At 40.2% G+C, this 13,362-nt stretch overlaps 1 protein-coding gene across 5 annotated transcripts in view; it reads left to right on the top strand.

Annotated features, from left to right (window-relative positions):
* The window catches only part of LOC122571792, a 215,792-nt gene extending 202,945 nt beyond the window's left edge, over positions 1-12,847 (top strand). For all 5 annotated transcript variants that reach the window (XM_043735942.1, XM_043735944.1, XM_043735943.1 and 2 more), the window contains one exon: positions 1,744-12,847. In XM_043735942.1, the coding sequence (XP_043591877.1) occupies positions 1,744-1,951 (208 nt within the window). In that variant the 3' untranslated portion in view covers positions 1,952-12,847. The remainder of the gene's footprint in view (positions 1-1,743) is intronic.
* Positions 12,848-13,362: the final 515 nt, after the last annotated feature.

The following is a 13,362-nucleotide window of genomic DNA, read 5'->3' as shown; positions in this document are numbered from 1 at the left end:
TATATGATTCTGTATTTTTGCATTTATAGAAGAATTATAGCTGTATATAGATCTATATATATATGATCTAAAGATCTGTAACATTCTTTAACACATTTTACACTTTCCTTTCAATCTTAACATTATTTAAGATGGGCATAATCTATTTAGGTCTTTCAGCTATATTTTTGTTTACTTATTTTGCCTATTTCTTGCCATTTTTTAATTCTTCGAGTTATGATACAAGTGTAAAAGAAATTAATTTTTACTTGTACATACTGTAGATACTAATTGAGTTTTCATAATTCTTTGTTATTTTCTAGTTATTCTTGTTATCTGATAGTATCATGAAGCGTTATGGTAGTTTCCCAAAAATAATTGCGAGAAATTATAATTTAACAAATTATAATTATATAATTAATAGTGAATTATAGAAATATTCGTGAGAAATTGCAATTATTATTTAGAAATTTAATAAAATCTGTAAAACAATACATACATCTGTATTTAACGATTAATATATAAATTCACTGTATTATATTTCCTTCGTTTATTACGCGGTTCCGATCACATTTCGTACAGAATCTACGTGTCAGCAGAAACACGGTCCAATTCCTCTTTTACGACGGCTGTTCATCTATCTTCGAATTGAAATCTTCGTAGGGTAGAATTCTTATCATCCACGATAAATAAAATGTTTCAATATTCCTCTGAATCTGATATTTCGTCCAAATATTGAAAGTTATACATATTTCGAACGACAAAATATCTTCGACGTCCGTGACTTTCCTATTTGCAAAATATATGCCCCTGTAAATTCGCAAATATCCTTCAACAATGTAATAATGTGAAGAAATTTTATGTGCTAAAATATGTTCGTGTCTGTAATATTTTAAATTATTCATACTTACAGAAATGTAAAACTTAAAAAATAAAGAAATCGATAGTTTGAAAGTTAATTGCATTAATAAAAAACGAAAATTATCTTCATATTGGGTCAAGAAATGTTTACCGATAACTTCGTTATTGATAGAATTATCATTAACAAAATAATTAAGGGCATTGAGTTTTCTCCCATCTATTAGGCATTTTCATCGAGATGTTCGAAAAGTGGGAAAATGGGTTAATGTTCGAGATACAGAATATATTTATATACAGTTAAAAGTTACCTTTCATCAACTATAAACAATACAATATATAATATAATATTTATCAACTATTAACTGTATAATAATAAAACTGCTTAAACCGACCGACTTCCATTTTTGATTCTTCAAACTTCATTGTCAATATACATATTATAATGAATATCATGTGTAATATAAATGAGATATACATTCACTTGTAGACTTTTCTATTAACTATTAACTGTATAATACTAAAAATACATTATATTAACTATTAACTGTATAATAATAAAACTGCATAAACTGATCGACTTGTACACTTCCACTTTTGATTCTTCGTAACTTCATTATCTATATACATATTATACATGTCATGTATAAGTGAGATACCCGTTCACTTGTAGACTTTTCTCTCTGCTCCTTCCTATCTTCGTTAATTACATATACTATAAATATTATAAATACTATTTAATATATATATACTACAAATAAAATACACATTAACCTGGAGAATTTCTTCTTTGACTCTTTATAATTTCCTTAACTATATATACTGTAAACGAAATATACATTGATTTGTATACTTTCTTCTTCGACTCTTCATGACTTCATTAATCGAGATTATTGTTTATCGCAGAACGGCCACGTTGACGAGCGCAGAGGACCTAGCGAGTGTAGGAAGCCCGCTGAGGGAAGCTTCGCCGCGGCCGGAAGTGCGAGTGGTCGCTCCATCGCACCGACCGCCTCCCGCCCTCGCCACGGTCAACAACACGAACAACGCCAGTAACGGATCTGCGAATCGCAAATCGGTCAGCATACTGCTGCCCGAGCAGTCAAGTGGATGACCCGAACAGCAACACGGCTTTGTGCATCGTTGCGACAAGGAGCCGCCATCGATTTAGGAATCCAGCAAAAGAAAAGCGGCCGCTACGGCAACGAAGAGAAAGGCGGAAGCAACGATGACGAGGCTCGATTGCGCGACGAACACCCGGCATCCGAGATTTGTCGGACGATCGTGGTGCTCGAGTTTCGAAAGCGGCGAACATCGGTCACGGCGTGGTGCCCGCTTGCAGCCAGATCTGGCTGCCACGCCGTGACGATGATCGCGCGCAATTACCACGGCCATTCGTTCTTGGCAGTCAGATCTCTGTCGCGAGCAAGGGGTTCGGCGATATCAGACTCCGCGGCTGTGTGAATTAAAACGGAGTAGACGGCCGGACGAGCTAAATTAATTCGCGTTATTGGCAAACGTTCGATCATCGGCATCGCCCCGCCAGCCCAAATTGCTGGATAATTCACGCTGCCGGCGTGATAGCCGAGACAACGACAATTTGTCCAACCGTAGTCGCTTTCAAACTGCTACTAGTTCGTTTGTTTTATGTCTCGTAAATCGGCCCGTCTTCCTTCTTTTTCTTTTTTCTCCCTTTCGTTTCTTTCGGTTCGAGCCAGCACAGCGCTGCTATTTTTGTCGCATCGTGAAGACCACGCGGGGAAACATGATGAGTCGATTCGAAGGGCGCTTGTAAGTGGCAAAGATTCGAGAATCTTGACTTTTTAGTGGAATACGTTGCGCGTACTAATGAAAACACTGCGGTGTGCAGTTTAAGCGCAAATTGGTTCATTGTTTCTTGGTGTATGACGGTTATTCAATCGATGAAATTGAGTTTGCTTTATAACTGAAAGGAGGAGCACATCGAATTTCGATTAAATTAATGCATAAAGTTTCTTCTCCTCTTTGAAAGACTTGTTTCTTGCCACCCGCAGTGTCTTCTACAAGCGCTCTTCAATTTTTCTTACTTTCCTGTTACGTCGTTTGACCATACAAAACAGTTGAAAAACAGGTAGCCTGCAAGATTCGAAGATGCAAGTCTTCCGAAGATAGAAAATAAATCTTAGTTTAACTTGTTTGATATCAGTCTTTTTCAAATGCTTATTTTTTAAATGCTCAGGAAGATAAGAAAAAGTCGTATTTAATTCTAAAATCAAATATGAAACTGATCGACAACGTGTTGAATTAAAGAATTTCTCTTCTATAACAGACTTATCATGTTTCTCACCTGTGGCCTTTACGCGTATACGTGTTACGAAGGAGAAGCGTATCGAATTGCGAGGATTCTTATCAAAATCTGACCCACAAGATGCGTCTACCTTCTTTGAAAAAGCGAGACGATTAACAATTTGCGGAGGCGCAACGCGTTAAATGCTATGTCGTTGCCAACATTTCTGTAGCTGGAACGCTTTGTAGCGTCGTGTCTCTTGGCGAGACGTAATTTGTTAAACCTCGCGTGATTGAACACCGTATAAATTTAAAAAACACGATCATATCATATGAGACACTAACGCGGACCTCTTTGCATCTTGTTCCCTTGGAAAAGTAATTTTTTCTCCGAGTTACGTCTCAAGCTGGCTCTTCGAAGGTGGAAGGTAGACGAATAAATGGGACAAACAAGAAATTCCGACTACTCGACAGCGCGACACGCAAAAGTCAGATTCCCTGTGTTCAGAGTAATCTGCGTTCATCGATCGTCCAATTTTAATTCTTTCACAGTGTAAGAACACGACGAAGAGTCCCAAATTTCAAACCTAGACAGCTTTTTCATTAGATAATTAACGTTAAGCAAAGCGCGTGTTCGGCTTCTGGCCGATGTTGACGCGTCCCGAGGATTTTTCATTTTTACGCTTTTACAACGAAACTTTTTGAACTCAAGATTGTACCTAAAGATTTGTAAATTTATTTACGTAGCGTACTGTATCGATGCAAACGATACGACAAGCAATTTTCACATTTCTGTCTTCGATATCGTCAAAGTACACAGAGTTCAGATACGACACTGTATGCCGAAAAATGTATCTGCCAGCTTGTCGACGTTTACATTGTGAAAGGGTTAAGTTGGCCCTATCGATCGAAAGAAACTCGCGCGATATTTCGAAAGATTCCTCACTCGGAAGACTCTCGTTTCAAGCCAAGCGAGAAACCGAATCGGCGATTCTTTGCGCGAAAGTCTACGGAAGCTTCGAAACGGCGGTCTTCAAGAACAGGAATTGAGATCGCGGCCGAATGGGTAGGATTTCGTCGAGATCGATCGCCTGTCGTTAGCATCGACGCGTTGATCCTTCGGCTACGTCTTCGCTGAAGCAACGACGAGGACCTGTCGTATGTTTGTGGAAGATGTGGCGCTCGTTGTCCAATGTCTCTGTTTGTCAGTGACGAGAGTTGCTGCTTGTTGCCCATTTCCAATCGCGGCAGTAAAGATCAGAGGGAAAATAAGAAACGCGTAGCAACACGCGGCGACGAAAGCGACCATTTCTTCGGCGTGGATAACGTGATTCCACCAGTTGACGTTCGTTGGTGATTATTTGGAACACGCAGCAACAGACAACGGGAGGTTCCTCGTTGTGTCGCTTAGGCGAAGGCGTGGCTTTTGGCTTTGGACCTAAGCATACAACGCATAAACTTTGCCTTCGTTCTGTTTGTAATTTGTAACGAACAATTGCACGATGTTTGCGTAACGCTGTACGTAGAATCGCTTCGGATATCCCTCGCTTTCCTCGTTGAATTTCACGGCGATGATTCGGATAATCGGCTGATCCGATCAGTGCGAAACCTTTCATTTGTAATCGCTTGTAACGCTTCTCGAAGACGATGGCGAGTAAGAATTCAAACGTGTAGTTTAAGTTTCTAAAGCCAGTATTAATGGATCGTTGGTAGATTTCCGCGTCGCTACGAAGACGAAGAATCGAGCGGTTTAAATGTTCAAGCTCACTGACAATCTACCGGACGAGTATCTGAATCAGTTTGTTTTCGTGTTCGATTGCACGCCGAGACAAGAATACGAGAAACTGGGATATGTTCGCAGAAAGATCGCAAAATTGTCGAGAAGCCAGATACAATGTCGAAACGAATTACTCTTCTGTTCGAGTCGAACGATTTTAACACTAGAATTCCCAGAGTGGCGAAAATGACCAATTTACGATCCTTTAGAAATAATTCTGTAGATTGGCGAAGCAGTAGTTTTGGAATTTCGAATGATTCTTTGTAAAATATATGGACAAAGTGGCCTTTTGCCTCCAATTGTGTACAATTTTCTATATCTGTTACTTTCGCTCCTTTGGTACAGGTCTCATATTTGATCGCGGGTTGTTCTAGTGTTAAAGAATTCGAAGTACGATGGACGTGATACTGTCGAATGTACTCAACGTTTCCCCATCAGAACTTTAGATACGACAATCAATGAACCCCGAGGAATCATTCGCAACGAATTGATCCGTTCTTCGTTGCGGCCACTAGATTGGCCATGTGCTTTTGAAAAAGAGCGGCGGGAAAGTTGCGCGAGATTAGGGAAAAAAGAGATTTCGAGAAACCGAAGGAAATCCATGCTTATACATTCGCAAAGAAACATCGACTGCTATTCGACTGTATGTAAACTTATAAATGTCATTCCACTGTTGCTGCAGCAAGTTGCGTCGAAGATGAGAAATCAATTTTACACGGTGCATTCGTGATTTACTTAGAATAGTTGAACGTTTCACGACGATAGAAGAATATTGTTCCCCGTTTGTTTCAGCATCGGTATAATAAACGTTCTTACGTGTGTAAGGATAATAATCGAGTCGTTGCGCCGATATGACTCGCACGTCATCGTCCAACATGCGTCTACGGAAAAGCATGAGGCGAACGAAACGTGCTCAGAAATTAGATTAAAAAAAAAAAAAAGAAGATAAAAAGAAGAATGAACATCAGCAAAGGTATAGACAAAGATAGTGAAACGACGGAGGAAGAACGTTTCAAACTCTTTTGTTTGTCACATTTTAGATAAATTAACGAATTTCACCATCTTGATAAGATCTAGCGCTATCTCTGCCCACGATAATACACCACACATACACACACACACACACATACAAATAACGCTTAGGTGAAATTAATCGAGAAAATGAGACTCTTAGGATTCGTTGAAAGATCCCTTCGATGGTGCTTCGTGGATTAGTGCTTTGATGAAAAATTAAATCGAGGACACATGGTTGGACGACTAATTCGAGTAGGAAATTATCGTGGGCCCTAATTACACGTATAGTCTTTAAGATTCTAGACTTAAGATAACGCATACGAGTCGCTCACGATTCGCCTGTCTGCTCGGTGGCTGCGATCAGCTGCAAACTGCTAAGAAATTAGCTCGACCGATCGCCTAAGTTTTAGCTTCGTTCGCATCACCAGACCAGCAGCACGTTCTCTCGATTCGCCGAAACTTACGGTCGGAACCATCGTTCGACTCGATATTCAGCTTTTAATCGCCAAAGGGCAATTGGAACCGCGACCGAGCAGGCACCAGCAGATTTTAAATAAGACTCTAGTCCTGTAAATACGTAGCTAGACGAAACGTGAAACGAGAAAACGATCGGCGGAACTGTTGGCCTGAGAACATAATCTTGAGACACGAAGTGTAAAATGTTTGTGGTTCGCATGGAGATTAAGCCGTCACTTTGTATCCGGAATTTTGCAAAACAAGCTATTCCACTCTGGCGACTGATCGCAACCGTTTCGTCGAATGACGAGGTTCGTAAGCGAGGAAGGCAATTTCGAAGACCGAAATTTCGCTCGATCAACCGAACAAAATATAAATATAAAATGGAAGAATCATAATTTGAGAATGCTTGCAACTGCAGAGGAGTGCGTAATATTTAAAATCCAAAATCGACTTTTTACAGTAAAATCTATAATTTCATATTTTCCAATATAATTTCATTACTTTTGTCGGGTCCCACTTTGTGCGAGCATGTACGTCATCTACTGATTCTTCTAATTCAACTACGTTGGTTTCTACGTGCAAGTGAATTAAGTTTATCGACTCTGCAACCGCGGGCGATTTTCCGAATTTCCCTTACAGAACCGCGAACGAACTTTTGGTCTATGCTGTATTTCAGTCCATATCTTCTCTAGTTTATCGTATGAAAATGTTCAATGGTATACAAAAATAATGTCTTTTTCTTTTTCTTCCATTCTGCGTATCAAAGATCCCGCCACGAGATGTAAATGCCCCGAACGAGAGTTTATCTCTTGCACCAGAAGCGTTATTCCATAAAATACACGGGTCTGTTGCGAGAAATCTAATTCTTAAAGACATAGTCGACGAGATATAACGACTCCGTACGTTCAAATACGAAACACGATTGAACCCAGGTGAAGTATCGTATAGCATTGCTCGGCTGTTGCACAAACTCAAAGCAACACGATGATCGCGCAAATGAGCGAAACGCGTGGAGCGCGATTTCCACGTCGCCCGCGGTTGGACAGTCGAACACGCTCGTAAACAGATACATTTTCCATCGAAAATACATCTCCATGCTGTCGTACATATATCGTTGCTCAAGAACAAGAGAAAAGAAAGAAAGGAAAACAAAACAAGCTGATACATTCGAGTGGCCCGAGAAGATCAAAGCTGCTTTACCAACTGCATTTAATCCCGCGCAGATCGTGCAGAATCCGGCCGCTAGCCACAAACATGTTACGGAAGAGGAAGAACACTGGTTTCTGATATATCCGACAATATATTTACATTAATCGTAACGGTCTAGTACACGTTCTCGTATGTAGCTCGCTGTATGGCGATTGTTCATGCACCCGTAGGGAAGACTGGCGAGAGGAAGAGACGATCGTGCGCAAAGTGGCGCAAAGCGGAGACGATCCGGCGCGAAGGAGCCGCGTACCAAACGGATGATATCGGTGATCGACCTAAAATTGGTCTGCGAGCGGATAGGAAGAGACGAACGAGAGAAAGAAGGAATGGAAGAAAGAAAGGAAAGAGGTCGAGGTTCATCGTGTTACATTCAGCGAGGCAAGCGCGCTTGTTCGTGCGGAATAGCGTGTGCCAAAAGATGCGTAGAATTCTTGTTTAGCGATACGCAAAGCTCGCGAGACGTTCTCGGTCTCCGATGCGCTTTCGATCATTCGATCGAACGACACGAATTGCGACCGAAATGATGATGATCAATGATTCGAAAGAACGGAAGAGAACACCTTGTTGCTAATTATTTAAGAATTATTCCTCGTCGAAGATATGTCGCACACACACACACACACACACATACACACACACATGTATAGACGCGTGGCGTGTTTGGAAACGCGCGACACGGCCATCCTCGTTATCATCGAATCGAAGAAGCTTGGCTGATGAAACGTATGCTCAATACGCGAGTCGAATCGATGCATTCCTTTCTTCCGGGGCCGAGACGAAGCATACGGAAGATCACGACGCGCCTGCACGCGTCTACCTAACGTAACTTAGGCGAACGGATTTCGTTCTTTGCGGATTTAAAAGGACTAAACGACGAGACGAGACGTTCTCATTGCCCCCACCCTTCTTTTTGTTTCTGTTTCTAGAGAGCGAGAGAGAGAGCGAGAGAGAGAGAGAGAGAAGAAAAATAAAAAAAGAAAGAAAAAGAAATATTGTGATAGAAAAAAAAGCGTAGTAACTTAAGGCGTTATTAGTTATGATTTTAAGCGATTAATTAAACTACCATTTAAGGACGCGAAGAGAGTGAAGCAACGCAGGAAACATCGGCCAAAAACATCGGCGATCCGCGCGAGGATCGCGATCGATAAGCTGAACGCTCTTATCGCGCCTCCAGATGTCCGTGGCAGCGATCACCCAATCTGAACTTGTTAACGATCCTATATCAGTCGCATGCACGCGATATTCGCGCGAAGCTAATTATTAATTGCGATCTCTGTTCAAATATCGGTTTTATAGCTGTCGATGAAAGAGGCTGATTAAACGATACGATGGAATTACATATACAATGTACGTATTCATATATACGGTAGATGTACGATTATACTTTACATGTAACGCCGGTGGAAACTGTCCCTTTTAACCCGACCCTAAGCCCGATTTTCCGCATGCGTCATTCCGATTGTTCTTCGTGCAAGTCGTTCCTTCTATTCTTTTTCTTTCGAAATTCAGCGCGACCGCGATGTTGCTTCAATTCCCATCGTCCAATGTTTCAAGCGACTGGTGGACAAAGCGATTTCAAAAGATCTGTCCGTCGTTCGGCGTCAGCTTCCCAAGCCCTGTGAAACAGCGAGGTGAAATCTCCTAACTTCGAGATCGAGGAGCGCTCGTAGAAAACACCGTAGGTAGCAGAAGAATTGAAGAATTTTAATTTCTTATTCGAACATGTTCTACGTTCCAATGAAGACACTGCAGTATGACATTTGAATGGAATTTCGCGCTCTAAATGGTTATCGACGGTGCTGGAACGCTACAGAGGAAAATGTGAATGCTGATGGACGTCAGTTAATCGTTTTTTAACTTCCGTCTGTGGCATTCAGCTTTCTTCGCACCTAAGAGATATATTTCCCTTTTTCATAAATTTTCATAAATTAAAATTGCATTTTTCATAAATTACATCAATGCATAGATTCTGCGTTTCAGCCTCGCTCGTGGTATTTTTTACAGGCGCTTTTCGATCGATTGAAAGTGAAATCGCGTGACGTTTGTTACGGTGGGAGGTTCTCAAACGTTTTGAAGAACATTTTACAATTTCAACGCTGTTACGCCTTTTCAGAGTGGTTTTTCCACTCCACTTTGTCATCCTATAGTTAACGTATCTCGTAGCTTTAAGGAAGATATTAGAAAATTATCGTTGACGTGTGTAATTTCCCGTTTCAATGCTACGTGAAAGGTTTTCTTAAAACGTTCGAAACGGACTTGCTACGCGAGAGTTCGTTCAGAAACTTTTCACTTTTTTATTCGTCGACGTAGATCCGTTCGAAGTGTCGAAGCTTCGAAACCGAGGTCTTCGATGATTTTTAATTAGGATAAAAAGTAACTCGAGATACGAGCGCTAGCCTAATGAGACGACTAAGATTTCACGAGAATTATAATTGCAAAATATATTTATACGGACAGGTGAATAAACTGTTCGTTAATAGCGTGGCAAAATGAAACTTCAACTTATTAATTGGGGGTTACAGATGGTAAAAAAATGTTATATCGCGCGTTCATAGTAATTACATTTATCGATGATATTCTACTCTGTACTTGTTAGAAAATATCGTGAAGTTCTAGGAATCTCGATCGTCGTTGTAATTTCAAGATATTCGAGGTGAACGAGTTCGAGAAAAGAGATCGTGGTATTCGTAAAAGTAATTTCTTAATAGCCATTCCTCGTAATTTATCGCGGGAGCATTGACCAATAATCAGTTCGGAGAAATTACGTCTCTAATGACTTCAATTATGGCCATTTGTCAGACATATGCAATCTTTCGCGTTCGCCACTTAAACAAGAATGTCAAAGGAACGTTTGACTTGAGAATGCCGGGAAATTTATTTGATCTCGAATTCGCTGGCGGTCATTTCCAATTAGAATCTTCGTTCTTCCGCGATGTTAACGGGCAAACGTTGTTTTCTCAATCGTTAACAACACTATGAAAATTTTACACGCGAATCGGTGTCGATACATAATTGGCTGAAATAACATTTCATTTAAACAAACTAACGGTTACACGACAAAAACAAGCGATTGTCACAAATGATTGCAAAGATAATTTCTCTTAATAGTTCCCTAAGAAGTATACAGATATCATACAATTTTGTACACATTCTATTCCAATAAGCGGGTAAAAATAAAAAAGATCATCGAATATTTTAGAAGACCTAGACTAAGAACATCAAAGTACCAAAAAATAAAAAGAAAGCAAACAACACAAAGCAAACACAGTCAAAATGACCGTATCCGAGGACCTATCGTTGTATCAGTCTGCCCATTAGCAGCACACGATACTAAGCAGAAAATTCGAAATGGCGAACGACGCGTTGTCATCGTTCCAAAAAGAAAAAAAAAAAAAGAAATAGTCCAAGATAAATATTAAATGGGTAACAAAACACAATGAAAATAACCAACGCTAAATTATTCGTAAAGAAGGTGCTGCCGAAAAATGCTTGCGTATCGAGTATATATGTATAGTTTGCGAATCGATCTTTTGAAATCTATTTGTATGGAAATCAGTAGTGGCGATTTTCGTGGCCAGAGTCGATCGATCGTTGTCGAGGAACCGAGGACTTCCGTTTGGATCGAAGATACGACGAAACGATCCCCCGTTCTCCACAACTCCAGCCCCGTTTCTAGTGTACGTAAATAATGTTACAACGGCCGTACGTAGACCTTCTCTCGACGATCACGCAATCAATAACCGATATAGAGAGCGCTATAACGATTTTTTATATCGACAGCGGTTACTACTGTTTTCCACGGTTCTTTTTTATACCAAGTAGATGGAAGTAGCGGTGTAATACGATACGGCCTACTTTTCCACGAGCGTACAGTTGCTAAGGTGAACTGAGCATCGCGAAAAAGGGATACCTTTCTGATTGTGAATTCGGTCGTAAACGGAGGCATCTCCAACAGGGGCACCTCTATTTCCTCTTCCTTTTATCGATCGTCAACCCTCGACTACGGACCATCCACCTGCCATCCGAATCTGAATTTTCCTTTTCGTTATCGCGATTCACAGTGCAGACTTTTACAATCTCGTTTGACGATGGTTCGATTACGTTTGATCGTAAAAATATTGACAAATTTACATATACAAAGCAATTACACGTATATTAGGTTTTTATATTTAAATTTGATAATTAAATACATCTGCATTTTTTGCTTGAGGTTGTTTTGCGAAAAACGCGGACGAAGTTTGTAGTCGATGGTTGATTGATTGATCGATCCAGCGAACGTTTTGTAAATCCAAGACGCATGATCTTACGTTATAATTCCCCCTAAATGTATGGATCAGTTATGAAAGTCCACCTAGCCTAGTTTGTACGCCTGTTGCGATTATTATTCTTATTCTTCTTCTTATTATTATCATTATTATTATATGATTATCGTTAACGTTAATAATCAGTGTCGTTCTACTGCTATTATTCTTATCATTACGTTTAATTACTTCTATTGCTACGATTATTGTTACTCGTCGTTATTACCACTGTCATCGCCACGATCGAATTAAAAGGAAAAAATAAATAAATAAATAAATAAATAAAGGTAAAAAATAGTATGCCCTATACTCGGTATCTGTGTCGAAAAGACCTATGCATATATTAATGGTTATCGCTATATATGACTAAAAGCTCCAGTACAGTAAGGAACATAAACAGTACACTCCTCCCTCGCCCCCACACTGATAATAAAGAAAATTGACGTCGTTCGATGAATCCATAGTAAAACGAGTAAAATAAGCGTCCACGGCAATTTGATCGTTCGAATATCGTGAAAAACATTTGAACAAAAAAAGAAAGAAGAGAAAAGGGAAAACAGAAAGAAGAGAACATCCGACGAATTGTTTACACCCTGGCTCGACGACGAATCGTCGTTCATCGAGTCTTTCGCGTAATACTATGGACGACGTCGTTCTCACAGAAATTTTGTACGTATATTATAGCCTCCACTTTCGTTTCCAGCGAGAAATAAAGAAGAAATAAATGAATAAAACGAAACACCGATGCGAGTATGTACTTGAGAAAACTTGAGAGACAGAGAAAAAGAGCGAGAGAGCGAGAGTGTGAGAAAGCGAGCGAGCGAAGGAAACAGACTCATTTAAAGCATAGAGAACGTGTATGCTACACGTTCGGATGTGCGATGGTGAGGAAGATCGATGAAAAGCATTGTATTCATCCCCGACACACAACTATTTATTTGTACATTATTTTACCGAATAAACGTGCATCTTTTGCATCCTTAAACTAACGGCTCTGTCATTTGTCCTTGATCAACACTTTCCGAGCTGTCCGACCGGCAGCTCAGGCGCAGATTCTCCCTGACTCCGGCTCCGTTTCGGTTTAGACTCTTCAATACCGTTCTTTTTGCTCATCGCGAACGATACGCTTTTCAAATTGGTATAAAACTGTGGGAACTTACAAAGCAACGCAACTGAGCAAGGTACCTTAGTACTAAATAACAAATTACTGCTCAAATAATAGGAAAGATTGTCACTAAACCTACGGCGCGGTCAAATAGGCGACCGCTCTCGAAACTTTTACACAAATTTGACCATATTTAAACTTTCATAATTTCTGACTTTTCCTACGACATGCATACTATATATTTTTTTCGGTATTCGACCCCTTAACACGGTGACTGCCACGACACCCGTATGCGGGTGTCAGCAAAGTTTCTGGTCAGGCCACGTAACCCATATTCGGGTGTTGCTTATTTGACTACTTGCGAAGGATCGTCGTAGGTATTTGAAAAGATATTC

This window comes from Bombus pyrosoma, linkage group LG10 (genome assembly GCF_014825855.1).
Source record: "Bombus pyrosoma isolate SC7728 linkage group LG10, ASM1482585v1, whole genome shotgun sequence".
Lineage (NCBI taxonomy): Eukaryota > Metazoa > Arthropoda > Insecta > Hymenoptera > Apidae > Bombus > Bombus pyrosoma.
This window is presented reverse-complemented; position numbering and strand designations above follow the sequence as displayed.